Genomic DNA, 25,072 nt, shown 5'->3' on the forward strand with positions numbered 1-25,072 from the left:
CCTGGCCTCCCATTCTCCTTTCACATTTAGTGTGCACTTGGTGCTGCATCAGGGGGTGGCACTGTTCACATGAGTGCAGGCCTGCAAGGGAGGGGCGGGTGGGGGGTCAGCATAGGGCAGATTTGCCCTGGCTAGCTGCTGTTCAAGTCCCAATTGCATGGGCCTGCCAATCATGGAATTGTCCAAAGTGGTCTGCAGCACATGGTACTATAGAGGGGATTCAGGATGTGGTGCAAGTGTAGCAGGAGCCTGTACGCTGATGGCCATAAGCCTAAGCAATTTGGGTTTTTTCATACTGTGACAGTTTCACCAAGCATCAGATTTCTCTTTTGAGGGAAACGTTGCTCTCAGTCCTCTTGCCCACTTACAAGATGGGCTTTACTTGAGGTCCTAAATTGGTTCTAGACTCACCTCCATGGGGCAGTGTTTTTGTTCTCTGTTTGCATACCACCTAGCAGAGTGGTTCTCAAACTAGGGCCGCCGCTTGTTCAGGGAAAGCTCCTGGCGGGCTGCGGGAAGGGCGGCCAGCACGTCCCTCGGCCTGCGCCGCTTCCTGCAGCCCCCATTGGCCTGGAGCAGCTAACCGCAGCCAGTGGGAGCCGCGATTGGCCGAACCTGCTGACGCGGCAGGTAAACAAACTGGCCTGGCCCACCAGGGGCTTTCCCTGAATAAGCGTTGGTCCTAGTTTGAGAACCATTGACCTAGCACAATGGAGTCCTGGTCCATGACTAGGGTTCCTAGGACCTACAGCAGCTTTAGGTCAGTTTTGCCTAGCAAAGTGGTTTTCAAACTAAGGCTGTATACCTCTGGTAGGTCACAGAGCACTTTCAGGTGCATAGTTGTTTCTGGCACAAAGCTTGAAGCCTCTGTCTTTTGTTCATTGTAACTCAGTCCAGGACTCTTTCTAGCATCTCCAGAGACTTTTGTGAAAAAATTGGAATGTCTTTGCATGGGATTGTTGATGTTGACATTGATTTCCATAGGGCCAGAAGTGCAAAGGCAGGTTAAAGCAGTTCATTAGCTCAGTACTCGGAAGGAGCTGAGCCAGTGAGGCTAGACAGCTTAGTTCTAATGTTAGTCCTCAGTTTTCAAAGTAGCTGGCCGCTCCTAGTAAAAAAATTTTTTATGTATAGTGGCTGGCAAAACTATGGTCTGGTCTATAGGCTTGTAAAAGATGACCCAGAGGAAATTTTAAAAGAAATTAGAAAACAGGTTTTTTTTTTCCTTTTCTCAAGTAAAAATTGCTTCATGGCAGGAACAGAGTCCAGCAGTGTATTCTGGACTCATTTTGATTGGTTTACTTCTCTTTTTGGCTGAAGTCCCTTCTTATGACAGAGGAAGTATTTGCATAGCAATAGCCCCTAATCGCTTTGAAGCAAGGTATTCTTCAAGTTCAATCTGTGATGTGTAGTTCACCAATCATGTGGCATCCGCAACCACTGCCTCGCATCCAGGACCTGGGTTCTGGAGCCATTCATGACCTGACTTGCTTATTATGCTACTGGGAAAGCTGTACTTTCTCTCCTTGCCCACAGATTTAGTGCTTCTTCCCCATATGCTTTAACACCAGTATCAGAAAAACAGCGTAATTACATGGCCCCCTGATGTGACTGCATGCTGCTTTCTCACACAGTCAGAAAGCCAGACAAGCCATTGAGGGTGGGGGGGGAATGATGAGGTACAGAAAGAGGGGGAGAGAGAGGAAAAACACTGCAAATAATAAAAGGAAAACTCCAAGGAAAGAGCGAGAATAAGGAAGGATAGAGGAGAAGAAGAGAAGAAGAAAGAGAAGAGGGACTGAAAGACAAGGTAAAGCTATTGGAAAACTTACACAAAAATGTACGGTAGGTGATTGCTTTATAGTTAAGAATAGGTAAGAAGCATTTTATACGATTGATGTTGTCTTTAATCTTCTGTTTCTCCCTCTACTTTAATCTTTTCTCTATTTTGTGTGTCTTCTTTACCCAATATAATTTAGAATAATATTTTATGTTTACATCTCACACTGTTTTACCGTTAATTAGCCAACTCTGTGGGCTGTGCATTGAGAACTCGTATGTGGTATAAAAGCTGTGCTACTCTCCACTAACAATGGTTATATTCTTTAGCACCTGACAGAAAAGTGATAGGAGGACAGTTCAGTCTGGAGTTGTATGTGTGACTAGAGCTCATGTGTGCACAGCACCAGCCTTAAATACAATTAGTATTCTGCAGTCATGGTCACAATATTGCATCTTACAGTACTGGTACTGCAGTGTTTTCTATTAATACACAATAGATTTTGTTTTTAATAATGGCAACTGGATTTCTACACTTTACGTACAGTCTCCCCCTCACCTGTTTTAAGCACAATGTGCCTCTAAGAAGCCACAATGAGCATAGCATGGAGGAAGGCTGGTTGCAAAAAGACTTCCATTGACATTAAGGGTCAAAGTGGGGCAGTGTACTTGCAGCAGTGTGGTTGAGGGTAATTTGAGTAAAGAGAGTTTACTGACTTCTCTGGAGGAATATGGAGTTTAGTTCAGGTACGTTTAATCACTTCATGTTTCACCACTCTTCCACTGGTTGTGTGGCTTGAAGGTGAGGCTAAACTAAATAATGGGAGAAGTTCCAGCCTCAGGCAAGGGAGTTGGGCTTCATCCTGATAGGAGTAGGGTGGCTAAGGAGAGCGGGATTTGAGTGTGATGAGGAAGCAGCAGTTCTAGAACTCATCAAAGGGAGAAGCATGTGATGGGGGGGTTTCTAGATTGGCCAAGGGGAGCAGGGTTTGGGTGTGATAATAGATGGGTAGTTCTAGACTAGCCAAGGGGAGTGGGGCTTCAGTGTGATGGGGGGCAGTTCTGGACTGGACAAGGGGAGTGGGGTTCAGTGTAATGAGGAGGAGGCAGTTCTAGAGCTGGCCATGGGAAGCAGGGTTTGAATGTGATGGCGGGAGACAATTCTAGAACTAGCCAAGCAGAGCAGGGTTTGGGTATGATGATGGGGCAGTTCTAGACTGGCCAAGGGGAGTGGGGCTTGGGGTGTCATGAGGGGGAGGGCAGTTCTAGAGGGGACCAATGGGTGTGATGATGGGGAGGGCAGTTCTAGAGCAGGGAGCAGGGTTTGGGTGGGATGAGGGGGGGCAGTTCTAGACTGGCCAAGAGGAGCAGGCTTTGGGTGTGGTGATGGGGAGGGCAGTTCTAGACTGGCCAAGAGGAGCGGGCTTTGGGTGTGATGAGGGGGAGGGCAGTTCTAGACTGGCCAAGAGGAGCGGGCTTTGGGTGTGATGAGGGGGAGGGCAGTTCTAGACTGGCCAAGAGGAGCGGGCTTTGGGTGTGATGAGGGGGAGGGCAGTTCTAGACTGGCCAAGAGGAGCGGGCTTTGGGTGTGATGAGGGGGAGGGCAGTTCTAGAGCAGGCCAAGGGGAGCGGACGGTGGGTGTGAGGAGCAGAGGCAGTTCTAGGCCTGGGGGGGTGCCTTTCACAGGCTGGGGGCAGCAGCCCCTCTCCTGCGCCCCGCGGCCCGTGCGCTTTGGCGGGAGGCTGCGGAGCAGCGTGTGCCGCCGAGCTGAGAGGAAGAGGAAGTGCAGCGGCTACGGCTCGGGCTCTGCGCGGAGCCACCGAGGCGCCTCCCAGTCCCAGAAGCGCTGCCTCCCCCGGGCAGCGGCAGCGCGGCGGTCTACGCTCCCCACCTCCCCAGCGGGGCTGCGCGGCACAAACTTTCTGCCCTGCTGTCAGCCGGGCTGCGAGCGGCGGCGGCTCTACCATGTCCCTGCCCGGGCGCTGAGCGGGGGAGGGGCAGCGACCCAGCAGAGACGAGCCCGCTCTAGGTAAGGGATCCGCTACCTCCGCCCGCCGGGCACCTTTCAGCCCCGCCCGGCATCGCCCGTCCCCAGCCCGTGGGGCTACGGCTGGCTCCAAGCCCTGCTCGCCCGGCAGACTTCCCCCAGAGACCCCAGCCGGGTCTCCCGCCGCCCCCAGGGCGTAGGTGCGAGGGCGCGGGGCGCTGCAGTCACCGTCCCAGCCAGCGCCCGGGCTGGGGGAAGCGCTGCCCCGCGCTGCGGCTGGAGTGTGCGCCTGGGCGGGAGGGGAGCCCGCTCTCCCTGGCTGCCGAGCGCGGGGCAGCGGGGAGCAGCCCCTCAGGGAAGCGGCGCTCAGGCTTTTCCTGTGCGTCCTCTTGAAGTTTGATAGGGGATCCCCGGGCACCCGCCTCTCCTGAACAGGGAGCTGAGTGATAGGCGGCCGCAAGGGGATAACGGGCTTTTCCTGCGTGTTGTTTTAATGAGCCGCTGGATGCCTTCAGTTCCGCCAGGGCACTTCTGGGGTTGGGGTGGGTTATGAACGGTAGCTGGGCAGAAAAAGCCCAGCTTTGCCTTTGTTTCCTTGTTGTGCGAGGGCCTGATCCAAAGCCAATGAAGACAGCTGGGGTTTCCAGACTTTCATGGGCTTTGGATCAGGCCCCAAATAGCCAAGCGCATGCATTGATTCATCTCTGACAAGCAGCCCGTACATCTTAATGGTGATGTTGGGACTAAACTGGCAGCTCATTCAAAATACTCTTAGCTGAAAATTGACACATTAGTTCATGGCTGCTCTTCTGATTCTTTGATGCGGTGTGTCCTGGATTTCAGGACATTGCAGTTATACCCCTAGGGCTGGTAAGTCAGGTCACAGTTTCCACCTTGGTGGAGATATCGTCTCCAGAATTGAATACACATGATAAGGGCCGAAATGAGGAAGGAATTGGAGATTTTTTTTCCCCATTAGGTAAGCAACACAATGACCAAAACCAGTTTAGGCTACCATGTACATAATCTAAGCTCTGTAGTACAGCTTCACTCTGGCTTCAAGCAAAAAGAGGAGGATGCCTGAGGACCAGTGTGGTCATGGCTTGTTAGTCTTTCTGGCTTGAAATTCCTCGTAAATTAATTGAGACTCAAGAACAGTGACACACTGATGTGATAAGGTTCACAGAGATAATGGATATCAGTGACATTTTGGCAGTGTAGGACAACAGTTATTAAATATGTGTGTACAGGAATGTGTTTATGTGTGAGTGTGAATATGAACTTGGTTAATCTAGAAAATGGGAATGATGTACTTTTTTTCCCTAGCATTGTTTAATCTGCATCCTTGTAAGAGCTATTAATTTCTCTGCTTGTCATTGGCCCAGTAGCCCCGCATACTCTTGGAAAAGGAGAAGTGTATGGGTTGGGATGGAATGGGAATTGGATGAGCTCATCTGTAATGTTCACAACTTGGCCAAAGGATTCCTGTAGGACTCAGTATGCTCTTCCTATGGCACTCAGAAAAGGGGAAAGCAAATGGATCTAGAGGCTGCTGTATGGCAGTGCAGTGCACCAACTAAGCCACCAAGCTGGACTGATAGATGTGTTTTATCCGACAAAATATTTATTGGGAGTAAACTGTAAATATTCCATTATACTGTAGTTTCCAAACTTTATTTGAAAATTTTAAAGGATATTTTATCTGGTTAAAAGAAACTGCCAGTTGTTCCATTTGGAACCCAATAGTACTCAGTTACCTTTTTTTGACTTAATAGAAAAATAATTAACATTGCTAAGACATAAACGATCTTCAGTTTACAAGGGGAAAATGTTGTTAAGCTTTTTACATCTATTAGTTTCAGTTTTTGACATTAGTAATAAATTATATGAATAATGTATTTTTTCACAATACCTGTGGTCACATTTATGACTTTATTTCAGTCTACCTTCCCTGCATTTTTTTAGAGGAACATTTAACTGGGTCTCATAAATTTGTTACATCAGGCATGGGGTTTTCCACCCCTTGCACATTGGTAATCCCCTGGCCTGAGAATGAAAATGTAGTGCAGAGCAAGTATGTATAAATATTACTAAATACTTACAGCAGCCCTGAGTTGTGCTGCAAAACATAATTAAATAATTTTCTTTTTCAAATAATTTGGAAACATAAATTATATAAACCAGTAGTTCTCAACCATGGGTACATGTACCTCTGGGGGTACACAGAGGTCTTCCAGGGGGTACATCAACTCATCAAGATATTTGCCTAGTTTTACAACAGGCTACATAAAAAGCACTAGCAAAGTCAGTACAAACTAAAATTTCACACAGACGATGACTTGTTTATACTTCTCTATATACACTAAAATGTAAGTACAATATTTATATTCCAACTGATTTATTTTATAATTATATGGTAAAAATGACAAAGCAAGCAATTTTTCAGTAATAGTGTGCTGTGACACTTTTGTATTTCCATGTCTCATTTTGTAAGCAAGTATTTTTAAGCGAGGTGAACTTGCGGTTACGCAAGACAAATCAGACTCATGAAAGGGGTACAGTAGTCTGGAATGGTTGAGAGCCACTGACATAAACAACCATTGTCTACCTGTGTGTAACAAAGCTATGTCACCTACTATTCTTGTATATTTATATACAAAGTTATTTGTAAACACACTTATAAAACACATGTAGATAGTTCAGGACAATTTCACTTTTATCATGGGAAGGGAAGTCCTAAAAACTCTTACGAAGTATGTGAGAGATTACAAATTGTAAAAGAAGGATGAATTCAAACACTTTGTGAGAGCTTGGCAGGAGTCAACTGTCCCTTCTGTATGCCCACTTTCAGCACAATGTGCTCCCTGCTCTAGTTGATTGTGTGCCCTATTTCCAAAGTCTGGTGCTGTCCATCATCTTCCCCAGTCTTGGTTCTCTCCCTAGTACTTCTTGCCCCCCTTGTCACTCTTCTGCTTCACATTGAACCACTTTTGTTTAACCGTGGTGGAGGAAGGAATCAGCTTTCAAGCAAGTCCTGTCCTCAGGATTTAGCTTAAAAGCTGAGTGGGTTTGGGGCTGAGAACTTCTTTATGTTTCTTCAGTCAGTGTAGGGAGGAGAGAACTGAAGCCATGCCTAGACTGGCAGTAACTGAGCTAAGCTAAAACTTCTGCACAGCAAAGCTGCTTTTACCAATTCCCTCCCTAAGAGCCATTCTGTAACTGAGTAACATACTTTCAGAGGAGCTTAGATGCTTCCTTCTCCAGTGATGTATTAGGCCAATGGCTGGCCAAAGCACTGAGCAGGGTCAGAACCAAAGCCCTTTTCACTATGGAGTCCATCAATTGATCCTCTCCAAAATGGGAGGATTAAAATTGTGGGAACTTTAAAAAAATGTGTGATCCCCTTGATTGCCTAGCAAATCTAAAGCCCTGTACTTATTTTTTAAAAAGCCTTCCAACATCCCTGTAAGGTAGGTAAATATTGTCCCTGTCTTACAGAGCGGGAAACTGATGCAGTGGGCAGTTGTGACTTATTCAAAGTCAGGGAGTGGGTCACAGAGAGACCTGTAAATAGAATGAAGTGTCCCGGCTCCTAGCCCTTACAATTGCCACTGAAAACACTGTCTTCCAAAATGCTGTGAAACAAACTTCCAAGAGATTTTATTTCTTGCAACTGTAAGAACCCATGAATAAGTCTTCACTTCTACTATTTAGCAATCTTCATTAGATTTTGCCATTTAAAAAATCATTCAAGTAATTTCTAGAAACATGAAGCTGTTGTATTGATAATGAAGATGCATTCTTAATGAAATGCAGTTGTCTGAAAATTTAGAACAGACAAATATTTGCTATTCTCATTTTCATACTAAATGTATTGGGTGGAAAATTATTATTTTTCAACCTTACCATACTAAAAAGTAAATAAGGATCAATAATCAAATTCTTCTTGTTGAATTGTGAATAAGAGCATGTTGTTAGTTGTTGTTTAAAATTAACGATCTCTTAAAAAGATGGCATGATGGAAATTATAGAAAACTTGAAAAACACTCTAAGAAAAATTCTAGTGATTTATAGATTTCCAGGTTTTTTAAAATCTTTTTTTATTACTAAGAATTCTCATGTGAATGTAGGTTCTTTTATTTTTTAAGAGTTTGTCTCTTCTGTCACCCCACTTGAATCATAAACCTCTGTGACATCATAATCGTTTCCATAGCAATTCATTGTGCTGTCACTGTGGAACCCATTTCTGTTTCTTATTTATGCTTTTAACTCCTGAGAAAAGATCCTGTTTTCATACCCTTACCCCAGGCATTTAAAAATACCTAATTAAAAGAAAGGTGGGGACTTGCTGTCTCAGGGATTAGATATGGGTTATGGCATCTTTCACCATTAGGTCATTAATTGAAGTTAATTGAAAGTTATAGCCATTGCGTAAATAATTATTCAGTGCATCAGAATGAAAATAGTTGGTGGTCTCAATCCAGTCCCAAATGCAAAGGTGTCCACATCTTAAAACTCACCATTTTCAGCAGAGACACCAACATCTGAATGAGCAGGAAGACGCAAAAGGTTGTCCTCTCAGAACAGGATTGATAAACATTGCCAGGGAAGCCTGGGGAAGCTTGTGTTGCTATATCTTTCTGTGGTAATCAGAGACATTAATTCTCTAGGACTGTCAACTCAAGTCAGAAAAAATGCAAAATTGTCTGTAAAATTGAACAAAGTTTTTAGTAATTTCTCACAAGTCATTACAGAGACTTTTTAAGACTTCCTCCTTCACCCCTTACTCACTTGAGGAATCCTATGGATTTCACTGGGACGCCTCACATGAGGAAGGGTTGCAGGCCCTGAACTAGTAATACTAACAACTTACATAGCAATTTTCATCCAGAGTGCTTTATAAACATTTGCATACTTATTAGTGTTGCCAACCCTCCTGGTTTCGCCGGAAGTCTCCTGGAATAAGGCTCTATCTCCTAGAGGTTACTGCAGACAAACCAGGAGTTTTTAGGCACTAAAATCCTGGCGGCGCAGCGGAGCTAAGGAAGGCTCCCTGCCTGCCCTGCCTCTGTGCTGCTCCTGAAAGCGGCCAGCACGTTCCTGTGGCCCCTGGGGGGAGGGTAAGGGGGCTCAGCACGCTGCCCCTGCCTTGAACACCGACTCCGCAGCTTCCATTTGCCGGGAACTGTGGCCAATGGGAGCTGCGGGGTCAGAGCCTGCAGGCGTGGGCAGCATAGGCCCCCCGACTCCGCCCCTGTCCTGTATCATCCCAACCCCTTCCCCAAAGTCCCTGCCCCAACTCCTCCCCCTCCCTGCCCCATTGGTCTCCGTCCCCAAATCCCCGCCCCGCCTCTTCCTGGAGTGTACTGCATTCCCCCTCTTCCCACCTCCCTCCCAGTGCTTGCTGTCACAAAACAGCTGTTTCATGGTGGGAAGCGCTGGGAGCTAGGGGAAGAAGCGGAGCCGCGGCGCACTCAGGGAAGGAGGCGGAGCGGAGGTGGAGGTGAGCTGGGGCGGGGGGGCAGGTCAGGGAGGTGAGCTGCCAGTGGGTGAAGAGCACCCACCAATTTTCCCCATGGGTGCTCCAGCCCTGGAGCACCCATGGAGTCGGCACCTATGGTGGGCAGCACGCGGAGCTCCCTGTTGTCCCCCCCCCGAGGGGCTGCAGGAATGTGTGCTGGCTCCACAGCTCCCATTGGCCAGGAACTGCGGCCAGTGGGAGCTGCGGGGATGGTGCCTGCTGGCAGGGGCCTAGGAGTTGCTGCCAGAGGGATGTTCCGGTTGCGTTTGGGAACCACCCAAGTTAAGTGCTGCCCCCCTCACCCCTTTCCGTACCCCAACCCCATGCCCCAGGTGTGAGACCACACCCAAACTCCCTCCCAGAGCCCGCATCCCCTCCTGCACCCAAACTCTCTCCCAGAGCCCACGCTCCACACCCCCTCCCACACCCAAACTCCCTCCTAGAGTTTGCACTCCACACACCCCCGCACCCAATCTCCCTCCCAGAGCCCACATCCCACATCCCACACACCCTCCCACACCCAAACTCCCTCCTAGAGCCCACACCCCTCCTGCACCCCAACCCTCTGCCCCAGGCTTAGAGCCTCCCTCCCACACTTCAAACCCTTCAGCCCCACCCCCCAGTCCAAAGCCTGCACCCCCTCCCGCACCCTAAACCCCCTGCCCCAGCCTGGTGAAAGTGAGCGAGGGTGGGGGAGAGTGAGTGACTGAGGGAAGGGGGCTGGAATTAGTGGGGGGCAGGGCTTTAGAGAAGGAGTGGGACAAGGGTATGGCCTTGGGGAAGGGGCGGGGCAATGGTGTTTGGGTTTGTGCAATTAGACAGTTGGCAATCCTGTACATAGGGATTATCTCCATCCACCACTGAAATACAGCCGAATATTGGTTTTCTTTATAAGACTTCTTGCGGCCTTTGGCCCTGATTCAGCAAGGAACTTCAGCATATGCTTAAGGTAGTCCTGTTAAAGTCAATTGGACTTCTCTCTTGCTTAAAGTACGTTATCAAATCAGTACGTTAAAGTACAGGCTGCTTTGTCACATTGTTTTAACATTGTTTTCTTTGTGCTAGCCATATTACCAAGATCCTTTGTTGTACTGTGAATGGATATAGCTAAAGAAGCAAAGCAAAGGAATTCTTATTTGTAAAAGGAAGCTCAGTCATTACGTAACTCTGTTAAATATTTTTGGCTACCAAACGTTTTTGAAATGTTGACTATCTTCATTGATCGCAGACTGTGCTATCTAAAATAGAAAAAACATTAGCAATGCTTAGCTTTTAATTGACTAAGTAAAATATCTAACTCCAGCTTTATAGAAATGATTTAAAATAATGAAGTTCATGTAATTCTGCCAAAATAAACAGAGAAGCATTATTTTTTCTATAGGGTAAATGGCAAAACACTTAAAGCTTGGCACAACATGTAACACACATTTATGTAACATTTCTCTAGACACTTTCATACTGAAGCAACAAATCTTCTTTTTAGCACATGTTGATTTCTGTTTCCAATTTGTGTTTAGGCTATCATTAGTGTTCAGCCAGCTTTTATTCTATTCTAAAGTTGACTACCTAAGGTAACTTTTATTTCCTGTAGCTTACCCTGAAAAAGTTGAGAGGGATGGAATAAATACAAGATTTTTATCTAAAAACCCATAAAAGCTGAAACATCTAGTTTGAGATACATGTTTTTTTCATTTAAATATAGATCTAAGTGATAACTTTTAATATTAGGACAGATCTTGCAGTTGGATAGGTATAGCTATATTTTCCTATAGCAGTCGTAGATCTATAATAGAATTGTTGCTATATATATATATATATATATATATATATATATATATATATATATATATATATATATATATATATATATATATATATATATATATATATATATATATATATATGGTGACTGCTTAATAACATTATATTGCATTTTATATCATTGTCTTTTACTAAACATGTGTCCTTCAGAGTATATTACAGGTAAATTACATTTTCAGCTTTCAATAAAATAATAGTACACCTGGTAATTTTATCTTTAAAAAAGTGAGTCAGGAGTGATAAATATGCTTGTTTAAAAGGTCTATGGATAGTGTATTTAAAATAAATATAAATCACAGAAACTTTGAGACTGGCATATGAAATTAAAAAATGAGTCCTGTTATTTTTTTCTTTCCCCTTCCCCTACCTCTTTGAATCAGCAGCTGTTGAAATGGGTTGTGGACTAAACAAATTAGAGAAACGTGATGAAAAACGGCCTGGTAATATCTATTCAACTTTGAAGAGGCCCCAGGTAGAAACCAAGATAGATGTTTCCTATGAATATCGTTTCCTGGAGTTCACTACTCTGAATGATGGTAAGTACAAAAGTCTTTTTCTTTTCGCTTATTTTTGATGACACTGAGAAGCCAATCCATTCATAATGCTTTTAACTAGTATGGTACATGTGAGTATTTAGAGTTTTTAAAAAAAGTCTTGTTTAATCTCTTTGGTCTTAAATAACTTTTCAATACATGCAGTCACAATGATCTTGATGATTTTACCACCTTGACAATATCTTACTCAATATTTTTTTCTACCATAGATTTTAAACTAGTGCATAAAATGTAGCTCTTCAGATTTTAGAAGGGATTCCTTATATTGAGTGTATTTGATATGAAAGGATATGTTTAGATTCCTTTACCTTTGCACATTATCCAGATTTCATTTGGTAAAGTGATTCAGAGCTGGAATGTTGGACAGTTTTCCACCGTTTCCCCCTCCCACTGTCACCCTTGATAGCTGTTTTTAGAGGTTGAATTCAGTGTTGTCACTTTGCTGACCTGTCATTCATAACCCTCAGGCTGTGACTAATGCCTGTGGCATTCATATGTTTGGAAAAATGGAAAATGACAGAAGCCCACTTTAAAAAAAAAAAACCAGCTGAAAGGCACACAGCCTTGTAGTTTCAATATATCTCTTAACTTTGTCCAGCAATGAGCCTCTTCCTTTCAACAGTATGCCAAATATTCCACATCTTAATCCGATGACTGCTCATGAATATTCCATTTATTTTCTCTTTTGTTAACATCAATGAACCTAGAAGATCTTCCAGAAATGCCAGGCTGCAGTCATCCATGCCTTTTGTTATTTCAAGATTAGGCTACTATAGTATATTCTACATTGGGCTATACCTTAAACTTCTTTGGAAACCGAAGTTGGTGCGGAGGGCTGTGGCCCACTTCTTAACATATGACAACTGTGCTTTGGAATCTGCATTGGCTGTCTGTTGGTTTCCAGACAGAGTTTAAAATCATGGTTCTGCCCTATAAAGTGCTAAATGACTAGGGACCTGTCTGTTTGAGAGATCACTTATTTCCTGGTGCAACTCTGTCAGTGTAGAAGCTCAAGCTGCAAGTCACTTATGTGAGAGCGGGCATTGCTGGCAAGATGTTCTCCTTGAGAGCCTCTTGACTTTAAAACTCACTTTTCATCCAAAATAGCATGAATTGTCTAACCTTTAGGGCATAAGAACATAAGAATGGCCAGGCTGGGTCAGATAAGTGGTCTATCTAGCCCAGTATCCTGTCTTCTGACAATGGTCAATGCCAGATGCTTCAGAGAGAAGGAACGGAACAGGGCAATTATCACATGATCCATCCCCACCCGTCCAGTACCAGCTTGTGGCAGTCAGATGTTTAGGGACTCCCAGTGCATGGCATTGCATCTGTGATCATCTTGATTAAAAGCTATTGATCGACCTATCCTCCATGCTGAAAAGCCCTTCTGTTTGGCCAGGCATTTGGAGAAAGTTGAAGATTTGGAGGGGGTGGTTGAGTAGGAATGTGAATTTGAGTGAAATGGAGTTTGGGGACGTGGGATAGAGAAATTTTGGCTTTGTGGTCTAGTTTCTTTTGCTGGAGAAGGGATGTTGAATTTTTACAGCTGCTTCTGTCTTAATTGGAATGCGTTTCTAGTTATTTGTCAAGAACATCAAGAGGCTGGGTTAGGCATTCTTTTTATATTTGTGTGTTGAAATTGAAGTAAATAAATACAAAATCAAGTCAAGTAGCTCATTTTGAAATTCTGAGAGCCTTCATGTCTGTACTTTGATTTTCTAAGCAATCTTACTGTGATATATTGCATACTGTGGAGCTAGTGGAAATGAATTAACAGTGGGGACATTTGTTTTATAGTCTTTTCTATGTCACTCATCACCACCATATCTGAGTGCCTCAGAATCTTTACTAGATGTATCTTCCTAACTAGGGCTTAAATTCTCCCCAAGTATTTTCTGGAGCCCTGGGGCTTGGGGTTTCAGCCTAGCGGGGTGCACCAGCGGGGTGGCTCTGACTGAATTTAAGCCCTGCTCCTAACACTCTGAGGTTTGGAGATGTTGTTATCCTCACTATACGGATGGGGAACTGAGGCACAGAATGATGGTGTGATTTGCAAATAGCCACACAAGAACTCTGTAACAGAACCCAGATTTCCTGCGTCCGGGTTAAGTGTCTTAGCCACAAAACCATCCATCCTCCTACACTTGGTCCCTTGGTTAGCAGGTTCACATGCTAGGTCTTGTGTGCAAAAGTCCTGAAACAGGAGATATACAAGAATGTCCATGGGTCTGTCTGCAGGATCAGTCCCTTTATAAACACACTGCTGCAAAGCCTGTATTCAAAAGAGGATGTCAGAAATTGATTTAGTTTTGCATATTGTTTAACTGATTCTTTTCTTGTGTGTGTTTGTATGGTAAGGAATTCCTTAGTGTAACAGATAGCATCTTTATAGTAAAAGAGAGCAGAATAAAAAAAAAAAGCAAAGAGATAAAGGTTAGAAAAGGAGAACTTTTGAGTTACATCCATCCCCACTGCTTTTTCTGTATTGTCTTCTTAAGATTATATTCCCAGTTCTTTACTCGTAGTGTGCAAATTAAAGTACATGCATATGTCTTTGCAGAACTGGGGTCTTAGATTAGGTCCATTCTCTGACTAGATTATATCTTTGTATATATCTTTAAAATATGTGACACACTGTTGGACATGAGACAAGTAACTTTTTTGGTGTTCAATTATATTGTTCAAACAACAATTGTTTCAGATTTATTGAAGTCAGTGTGTTTTTTTTTAATCAAAACACACCATTATGGTATAGATGAGCCTTTTATGAGGTCATATTTTATGTCGTAAAATCAAAAGTTAAGTGAACATTTACTATTGAAATATACTTAAATTAGTATCATATTTCAGTTATTGTCTCAACAAGGTACTTAGTTTAACTGATCACAATCTAATTGTATTCATAGCTGGGTTTTGGACACCTCATGCACTGAAAAAGATGCAAGTTTTCATCGACAAATTTCTATTTTCTGCAGGATATCACATTTGCTATTTACTTCATTGATTACCTTCCCTTTCTAGCAGTGATTTTGATATTACATTAAACAGTTGCTTGTGCCTGGTCTCTGCCTTCTGTTTCCTTTCACAATTCATTTTAAAAATTGTATTAGAGTATGTGGCTGTACATTTTAAAAAATACTGCATTTGCAGGTGTTTTTATTTGATTTAAGACTGGTAAAAGCAATTTTTTTCCCATTTGAAGTTATTTAATTACCTCCTTTCATTTTGTAAGCAGAGGTGTCTAAAGGAAATCAGTATTCTACTTTTGTATTTCCACTTGACCAGGTAGGTTACCACCATTTTGTTCCTGAGAGTGATTAAATGAAGTTAGCATGGTAAAATATTATTAGTTCAGAGATCTTTGCGCATTGGCTACAATGAGATCGTGCACCATATATAAAACACAGATAAATTATAAAGGAACTTACTTCTCATAAACCTGGCTTCCTAGCAGATAAATATGGAAAGATGAAATCCACAGATTGAGAGCAGTAAGATGGGAAGGAGAAGGGGATGATGGATTACTTGTCTGAAAATTTTTATCACTCATATATCTGAATTTAAATGTTGTATTGCTCTAGGCACTGATCCTGCAAACACTTACATGTGGCCTCAACTTTGTTCATGCATATGCTCACATTGATTTCAATTGGACTACATACATGTGCAAAATTAAGCACATATGTTTGCAGGATAAGGGCGTTACTCCCTCTCCAGTAATAGAATCACAATAAAATATGAAAGCAAATATTCTACTTTTTGTCTTCTGATAAGCGCATCAGCATTTCCTCATATGAATTACAGCTGCTCAAAGCAATCTGCAGTAAAATTGCTCGCTACTATAGGTCAAAGCAAAACCCAATTATCAGACTACAGCAATGCATAAAATGTTTTCTCCAAGGCACAGAAACCATTTTTATATGTAATATGACATAAAAAGAACATTAAACATGTTAGTGTTATATGCTGCAGATTTATTGTGTTTATTAAAAATAATTGGTATAATTGGTAGGTAGAACTTCAGATTTCTTTACCCTGTTTGGCTTTTAACTAAAGTTTAATAGCTTGGGAAAGTATATCAACTACATTCTAGTTTTTAAATAGAAACTTGCTTCCCATACTTTTTGTGTATACAGCTACAGTATGATAGACTCAAAAAATTGTTTTTTTAGGTAGTTTCTTGTTTGCAGCCTCATACCTCTTGACAAGGTATATTTTACTGATGATATATGCTAAGTATTCCAACAGCATGTGTCTCAGATGATTTAATCATTTTGCCTTCTCTTGTAAAACAAAATGTTAAATAATACTTTTCTTGCAAGGATCTCCAAACACCTCAATTAATGTCAACATCCTAATGAGGTAGAGAAAGATTAATCTCATGTAACAGATGAGGAAACTGAGGCATATAGAACTTGAGTGCCTTATCTAAAGTTATATGTGAGGCAGAGCTAGGAATAGAATCCTAACCTGATACCGAGTCCTGTATTTTACCTACCTGGCCATGGTCTTGCCCAAATGCATGTTCATCAATAGATCTAAAGTAAGGAGTAGGTCAGACTGGCTTTATTACTCAGTATGCTACAAAATTTCTGTACTGAGGTCTTATTAATAACATGCAAATGCCCTGAAATTTTTAAAATAGCCATCAGTCTTGCCTGTGCACTCAAGACCAAACTGCTCTGGGGAAATGCCATGTTGTAATAGGATCCGCAACAGGGTAGTTTTTTGTAGGGTAGATGAAAACCTAGCTATGATTTGGTGATTTCTTGTGAACCTAACAATTGCTCATAAAGGACACGTGTAAATATGCAGTTTATGAATATACACTTATGGTGTATGTAAACTTATGGCGTATGTATTAGAGATCAGTGTTTCGATGCCTTGCAAAGCACTTGGACTGTGGAGAGCTTTCTGGTCACATAGGTCTAAGTCTTCTCCTGGTTTCTATCTGCTAAATCAAGGAATTGGTTTTATCAGCTGTCAAGTGCAAAGGCTTTGTTTGTGATTGAATGGCGAAAATTTCTCAACAGCTACAAGCCAGAAGGGCCTGATCCTTTTTCTATTCAAATTAGTGGCAAGATTTCCACTGATTTAAAATGGAGTAGAATCAGGCCCCAGAGTTGCTTGTAATTTGTTATGGATTAAATAATGAAACCATAATGGCTTTATGATGGTGCTGGGGTAAGTGGGAAGGAACCCTGAGGTAAAATTTTAGGGGGGTTTTCCATAATTTTTAACTGCATATTTAGAGAAAATATCCCTTAACTTGTCAAGTAACAGACACCATAAAAATATATGCAACACTTAATTTTAATGGAGAAGTTCTGAATAGTTTACTTTGAGAACAACAGTTGATCTTTGACTGGAAATTTGTGCAACTGTAGCATGATGGATGGAAGGTTAAAATCAATTAATATTGAGTGGTGACAGCCTCCCTGCTGAGAGAAAACAGGAAATCTTGGTGTCACCTAGCTCTTGACTAAGAAGTCACTTTTCTTAATCGTACTGAAAGAAAACCCTGGAGGAAATATAACTCATTTCTTTTTAGTTTGCATTGTAAGCCCACCAACTACAGGGGAAGTAAAAACCTCTCCATGAGAAAAACAACTTGTACCGTTAGCAGTTACACATGACAGGCCCATGAGGAAAAAGCATAATTGCTTTTGAGTGTGTGGGTGAACAGTTTAGTCTTGAATCATAGGCTGCATGTGGTTTGGTGTCATCATGCTGACACCAGACCTTGTTACTATAACAGAAAGGCATAGGATCAAAATAATCCTACCTGTAACAATCTACATACAGCCACAGTCAAGCAACTAGAGATACAGGAATAGTAAGCAAAAAAGATTTTTTTTTTACTCCATGGACAAATAAGGAACTCCACCATTTTAGTAATAAAAAGGAAGTATTTAAGTGACTCTGCAGTCATTCTGGAAAACTTCCTGTTGACTTCTCTGAGAGTTCTGCTTGTGTAAGTGTAACCCACATACCTCCTGTATGGTGGTCTGTCCCATCTAGTGGCACTGAGACGAGAGAGGGGGAGAGGGAGAGGGAGAGTGTGTGTGTGTTAAATGAGTCTGCTCTACAGCCAGTTGGCTTTTAGCTCATGCTGTAGAGGCTCATGCACTAAGCTCCAGAGATCCCCAGTTTGATCCTGTGCGACGATGACCGGGGGTCTGTTGGCATTACATAAGGACCACAGCATTGGGTACATAGGCAGTTGCAGTGTTATGGTCAAAAGTAAAATGGCTTCTCCAATGCAATACAAGACATCTATGGTTTCAAATCTTGTCTTCCTCTGATGTGTGTAGTTTTGAGATAACCCCCCCTCCCAAAGTTATTGAGCAGCATAAAGCCTGTTTTGAACCCACAAATGGAAGAAGTGACATTAAATTACAACAAAAACTGAAACATAAGATGAGAATTGTCTTTAGCTAATTTAAATGTTGCTACCATCTCCCATTGTGCCTAGAAATTGCAATATAGTCACTTATGGGCCTGATTCTGCAAATTAGTGGGATTTTTGCCTGAGTAAAGAGTATAGGATTGGGCACCATAGTTTATATTAAGAAGACCAGATTATATATATAATGTTTAATGGTCATACTTAGTCTGAAGTGTTAACTCCACATTTGATTTAATAGAGATATTAATTTTTCAGGCTTTTTTATTATTACTTGTTTTTTCTTCCCTTTTAGATATTTTAGGTTATTAGATAATTAGATATTGGAATGTATTTAGAAAGTCTGAGAAATGTACATGAAAAGTCTGATATAACTCTGTAAATCAAGTGTTTTGACATATTTGCTATTTATTAAGATATTGACTAAATAAAAGTGAATGAAGTTACTGAGTCTTGTGATATTTGATTTGATTTCGTGTTAAATTCTCATGATCTACCAGTTGTGGGCACTAAACTTGCAAAATGTGGGTTCACTTCCGTTACTTTGAATGGGACTGCAACCACTAGGTTTGCCAGGTATCTGGTTTTCGACTGGAATGCCTGGTTGAAAAGGGACCCTGGTGGCTCCGGTCAGGTCCGCCTACCAGGCCTTAAAAGTTCAGTCGATGGTGCTGCAGGGCTAAGGCAGGCGAATCCCTACCTGTCCTGGAACCGCACTGTACCCCGGAAGCAGGTCTGGCTCCTAGGCGGGTGGGCCACAGGGTTCCATGCGCTGCCCCCGCCCCGGCTCTGCACTCCAATTGGCTGGGAACCATGGGAGGTGGCGGGGCGATGCCTGTGGGCGAGAGCAACATGTGAAGCCTCCTGGCCCCCACAACTCGGAGCCGGACTTGCTACTGACCCATCCAGGGTGCAGCGCAGTGCGGAGCCAGGACAGGTAGGGACTAGCCTGCTTTAGTGCCGCTGACTGGGAACCACTCTAGGGAAACCCGTGCCCCAACCCTGAGCCCCAGCCCTGAGCCCCCCCCAAACCCAGAGCCCCCTCCTATACCCCAAACCTCTCATCCCTGGCCCCACCCCACAGCCTGCACCCCCAGCAGGAGTCCTAACCCACCCCACACCCAAACCCCATGCCCCAGCCCAGAGCCCCCTCCCACACCCTGAACCCCTCATCCCCGGCCCCACCCCAGCCTAGAACCCATACTCCTTCCTACACCCCAACCCCCTGCCTCAAGCCACACCTCCTCCCACACTCCAAATCCCTCAGCCCCACCCCCCAGCTTGGAGCCCCCTCCTGCACCCCAAAACCCTCATACCCAGCTGCCCCAGAGCCCACACCCCCAATCAGAGCCCTCATCCCCCCTGCACCCTAACCCCCTGCCCAGTGAAAGTGATGGAGGGAGAGTGAGCCACTGAGGGAGGGGAAATGTAGTGAGCGGGGGCAGGACCTCAGGGAAGGGGTTGGGGCAAGAAGTGGGCCTTGGGGAAGGGGAGGGGCTATCGTGTTTGGTTTTGTGTGATAAGGAAGTTGGCAACCCTAGCAACCACAGGCTGCCTTCGGTCAAGACGGTCACCATTTCCCTACAACATTGGCATGGGGAAGCGAGGCTGCCCTTGTAATAATAATCGCCATTGCCTATTGCTTCCAGTGGGACTGTGACCTAGCTGCACACCAGGAAGCTACTTGCCTCCTGGGTTTTGTGGTTAGGAGAGTGTATGGGGAAAGTGTGTGGAGACAGGAGAATATAATGGTAGAACAGAAACTGTTGGAAGAACAGGGAAATGTTGAGCTCAGGAGGACACTGAAGGAGCGACAGGAGTCGGGGGTGCTATAGATGGAGGCACAATAATGTGGCCACATGAATGTAGGGGACAGATAGGAGACAGTAGGGCATAGGGGATAGCAGGGAGAATGTGAGCGAGGCAGAGAAGGAGGAGAGGAGTAGGCAGTGCTGGGGCTTGGCATTAAGCAGACTAAGCAACTGTTTAGGGCCCTGAGCAGCTCAAGGGGGCCCCTTATTCACTTTTATAGTATGTGTTGTGTGGGCCCCCCCTAATATTTCTGCTTAGGGCCCCCAATGGGCTAGTACCTCCTCAGGGAGCGGGCAACAAGGTAGTGATGAGCATTCAGCGAGAATGGCAGCTACCCTCCTACAAGAGATAAGGCGAGGTTAAGTAGAGTTCTGCTCTGGACTATTAACAATGTGGTGCGTGGTCTTGTTTGTGCATTCAAGGTTGAATTTTGAACTGAAATGATCACTCCAAAAATTAGAGGTATATGGCTCAAAAATCAGGACGGACCAAAAACCCCTGCAATGTATTATTTTTTTAAAATCTTATCATTTTTAAGTTGCTCTGATGAATTTTTTGGGAAGGAGGAGTTGATTTATGGCTTATGAATGTTTGAAGTTTGCAGTGGAGAGTAAAAAGGAATTGCAGCACATGCTCCAGGGAAAATATTTTACTAAGAGGGATTAAATATAATTGTTTTCTATTTTTAATGCATAATGTGTACAAAACATATGGGCTTTCTTGAATTCTCTAATAAGGTTGTCAGTTTTCTTCTCCAGTTAGTATGTACTGCCACTAAAGCCTCATTCCAAAATGGGACGCTCTAGTGCAAAACCCTATGCCCACATGGAGTCTCAATGGCTCATAGGAGTCCATTATTTCAGATCTCATTTCATGAGTGGAGACCAAATGAAGAGATCATTGCCTGAAATGGGTAGTTGTCTCATTTGTCCTTACAATGGTTTAGCTCATCCACACAGCAACGCCTTTGACAACCACTTTGGCATGTTCACATGCAGTCATGCTTACACAAGTGCACTCTGGGATATGTGAGGCACTCTAGTGTGGGGTAAGGATAAAAAGACCAGTTGAACCAGTAGAGCTGCAGTATTCGTAGTTTTCCAGCTACATGGTGGAGAAATCTGTTGAAAACTGTACAGATTCAGCTGGACCTAAGGCCCTCCCAGCCATCACAGCCAACTGGTATGACCAGCTTTTGTAAAATGTTGAGCATGGCTGTCGTGTTTAGAAGTAAGGTACTGTACTGAAGCTGCAAGCTCAAGGCATTCCAACCAGTAGTTTGTAGAACCTCTCTCCCTAGTATAAACAGGCTTTTCTTTATCGTTAAAATAAATAAATAAAAAATTTAGAAATGCACATATCAGCTGTAGATTTTTCTTGAAAGAAACAGATTCTTCAAGGGAGAAAAATTCTCATTAAGTCTTTGCTATGAACTGCAGCTCTTGATCAATGCACTAAAGACAAGCGAGACAGTCATCAGGTGCGTTAAAAATGGCAGAAATTCTACCCATCTCTCTTAAACAGTCATTGCATAAAGGAATTCATCTCAATTCTGAAAATACAGAGCCTTTACATGGTATGTGGTACATAAAAAATTCAAAGCATCAAGGACATGAGGAGTCCTAAAGATGCCATGTGTTTTGAAATGAAATGATAAAAGCCTTAATCTGAAAGGGAATGAGGTATGAGGTTTACAAATTAAATAGAAAGAGTTTTGAAAAAGTTAGAGATGAGTCAAGAAATGGTTACTCATGAAATATAAATAAACATCAGTCTGCTGTTGTTATTCTTTGGTTGCTAAGCCCTATATTGGTTCTCTTTTATTTAAACAATTGTTTCCTGAATTTCTGAACAACTGACACAAGAATTGACAAATGGTGCTAAATTGCATGGGTTAATTCACCACCACTTATTGTACAATTTATTAAAAAGCAAAAAATTAGCATCTACTTATATCAAACAACACAAAACAAAAGAACGAAAAGAGAGACCGACAGAATAAATGGTCTTTTGTTAAGTTATTGTTGTGTAAAGTTTGGAACTGTGTCAGAATCTTTTTTGTTTTGTTTTTGTTATTTATTTACTTAGGAATGCTAAGCTCAGATGCAGCATCTGTCTTTCTCTGTGGTCCTTCTTCTATCCGATTTTTTTCCAGCTGGGTTGACTGCCTTGATGAAGCCTTTCAAATGATCAAATAGATAAAATTGTATATATTCTGCAGGATTATTTTCATTGTTCTTCACCACATGTGCACTGAATAAAATACTTTATAATTGTCAGACTTTATGTTATCAAGCTGCACCCTTACAATATTTGTCAGGTTTTTGTTTTCGTAAATTTTGGGGAGGAGAAATTATCTGCTCAGCAGCTGATATTTCCAGGAAAACCTTTCCAAAACCAGTGGTTGAAGCTCAAGCTACCTTTCTTTTGAGTTTGGTTAATTGCTCATAGGGCATTATTCAGAAGTCCTAACCATGTAGGAAGATTTCTCTACTTAGGAAATTCCATTATTGGGCAATGGAGACCTAATACTACTTAGAATTTGGTAGCTTTATATACACATTGGGAGCAATTCTCCATTCCAGCTGATATTCACTCAGCACAGGAATGGAGAGGAGAGGAAGAAAGGTGGCTTTTAAGCCACCTCTGCACCCTCTGGTTTGTGAGACCTTGCTGAGATGCTTCTTGGCCCCCAGTGGAACTCAGAGCAGCTTTACGGCTGCTTTTAACTTGTGCCTGGGTTTCCTGTGACCTGCTAAGGATTGTGAACAGCCAAGGCTAACCAGAGCACTGTTTCACTCCTGCCATGCATTCCATGCCGGATGCTGCTATTAGGTTAAAAGAAAAGGAGTACTTGTGGCACCTTAGAGACTAACCAATTTATTTGAGCATGAGCTTTCGTGAGCTACAGCTCACTTAATCAGATGCATGCCGTGGAAACTGCAGCAGACTTTATTTATACACAGAGAATATGAAACAATACCTCCTCCCACCCCACTGTCCTGCTGGTAATAGCTTATCTAAAGTGATCATCAGGTGGGCCATTTCCAGCACAAATCCAGGTTTTCTCACCCTCCACCCCTCCACACAAATTCACTCTCCTGCTGGTGATAGCCCACCCAAAGTGACAACTCTTTACACAATGTGCATGATAATAAAGTTGGGCCATTTCCTGCACAAATCCAGGTTCTCTCACCCCCTCACCCCCCTCCCAAAAACCACACACACAAACTCACTATCCTGCTGGTAATAGCTCATCCAAAGTGACCATTCTCCCTACAATGTGCATAATTAAGGTGGGCCATTTCCAGCACAAATCCAGGTTTTCTCACATCCCCCCCACCCCCATACACACACAAACTCACTCTCCTGCTGGTAATAGCTCATCCAAACTGACCACTCTCCAAGTTTAAATCCAAGTTAAACCAGAACATCTGGGGGGAGGGGGGTAGGAAAAAACAAGAGGAAATAGGCTACCTTGCATAATGACTTAGCCACTCCCAGTCTCTATTTAAGCCTAAATTAATAGTATCCAATTTGCAAATGAATTCCAATTCAGCAGTTTCTCGCTGGAGTCTGGATTTGAAGTTTTTTTGTTTTAAGATAGCGACCTTCGTGTCTGTGATTGCGTGACCAGAGAGATTGAAGTGTTCTCTGACTGGTTTATGAATGTTATAATTCTTGACATCTGATTTGTGTCCATTTATTCTTTTACGTAGAGACTGTCCAGTTTGACCAATGTACATGGCAGAGGGGCATTGCTGGCACATGATGGCATATATCACACTGGTGGATGTGCAGGTATACGAGCCTCTGATAGTGTGGCTGATGTTATTAGGCCCTGTGATGGTGTCCCCTGAATAGATATGTGGGCACAATTGGCAACGGGCTTTGTTGCAAGGATAAGTTCCTGGGTTAGTGGTTCTGTTGTGTGGTATGTGGTTGTTGGTGAGTATTTGCTTCAGGTTGCGGGGCTGTCTGTAGGCAAGGACTGGCCTGTCTCCCAAGATTTGTGAGAGTGTTGGGTCATCCTTTAGGATAGGTTGTAGATCCTTAATAATGCGTTGGAGGGGTTTTAGTTGGGGGCTGAAGGTGACGGCTAGTGGCGTTCTGTTATTTTCTTTGTTAGGCCTGTCCTGTAGTAGGTAACTTCTGGGAACTCTTCTGGCTCTATCAATCTGTTTCTTTACTTCAGCAGGTGGGTATTGTAGTTGTAAGAAAGCTTGACAGAGATCTTGTAGGTGTTTGTCTCTGTCTGAGGGGTTGGAGCAAATGCGGTTGTATCGCAGAGCTTGGCTGTAGACGATGGATCGTGTGGTGTGGTCAGGGTGAAAGCTGGAGGCATGCAGGTAGGAATAGCGGTCAGTAGGTTTCCGGTATAGGGTGGTGTTTATGTGACCATTGTTTATTAGCACTGTAGTGTCCAGGAAGTGGATCTCTTGTGTGGACTGGACTAGGCTGAGGTTGGTGGTGGGATGGAAATTGTTGAAATCATGGTGGAATTCCTCAAGGGCTTCTTTTCCATGGGTCCAGATGATGAAGATGTCATCAATATAGCGCAAGTAGAGTAGGGGCTTTAGGGGACGAGAGCTGAGGAAGCGTTGTTCTAAATCAGCCATAAAAATGTTGGCATACTGTGGGGCCATGCGGGTACCCATAGCAGTGCCGCTGATCTGAAGGTACACATTGTCCCCAAATGTGAAATAGTTATGGGTAAGCACAAAGTCACAAAGTTCAGCCACCAGGTTAGCCGTGACATTATCGGGGATAGTGTTCCTGACGGCTTGTAGTCCATCTTTGTGTGGAATGTTGGTGTAGAGGGCTTCTACATCCATAGTGGCCAGGATGGTGTTATCAGGAAGATCACCGATGGATTGAAGTTTCCTTAGGAAGTCAGTGGTGTCTCGAAGGTAGCTGGGAGTGCTGGTAGCATAGGGCCTGAGGAGGGAGTCTACATAGCCAGACAATCCTGCTGTCAGGGTGCCAATGCCTGAGATGATGGGGCGCCCAGGATTTCCAGGTTTATGGATCTTGGGTAGTAGATAGAATATCCCAGGTCGGGGTTCCAGGGGTGTGTCTGTGCGGATTTGATCTTGTGCTTTTTCAGGAAGTTTCTTGAGCAAATGCTGTAGTTGCTTTTGGTAACTCTCAGTGGGATCATAGGGTAATGGCTTGTAGAAACTCGTGT

General features: G+C 43.4%; 1 protein-coding gene across 5 annotated transcripts in view; it reads left to right on the forward strand.

The window, feature by feature from the left end:
• The first annotated feature begins 1,691 nt into the window (after positions 1–1,691).
• RFTN1 (raftlin, lipid raft linker 1) overlaps positions 1,692–25,072 on the forward strand; it is a 108,232-nt gene continuing 84,851 nt past the window's right edge. Inside the window, exons 1-2 of one of the 5 annotated variants that reach the window (XM_073333544.1) lie at positions 1,692–1,845; positions 11,493–11,645. In XM_073333544.1, the coding sequence (XP_073189645.1) occupies positions 1,839–1,845; positions 11,493–11,645 (160 nt within the window). In that variant the 5' untranslated portion in view covers positions 1,692–1,838. Of the gene's footprint in view, positions 1,846–3,539; positions 3,810–11,489; positions 11,646–25,072 lie in introns of those variants that run through there. The other 4 variants (XM_073333543.1, XM_073333546.1, XM_073333547.1 and 1 more) reach the window with 4 other exon arrangements.

The sequence above is a fragment of the Lepidochelys kempii genome, chromosome 2 (assembly GCF_965140265.1).
Source record: "Lepidochelys kempii isolate rLepKem1 chromosome 2, rLepKem1.hap2, whole genome shotgun sequence".
Lineage (NCBI taxonomy): Eukaryota > Metazoa > Chordata > Testudines > Cheloniidae > Lepidochelys > Lepidochelys kempii.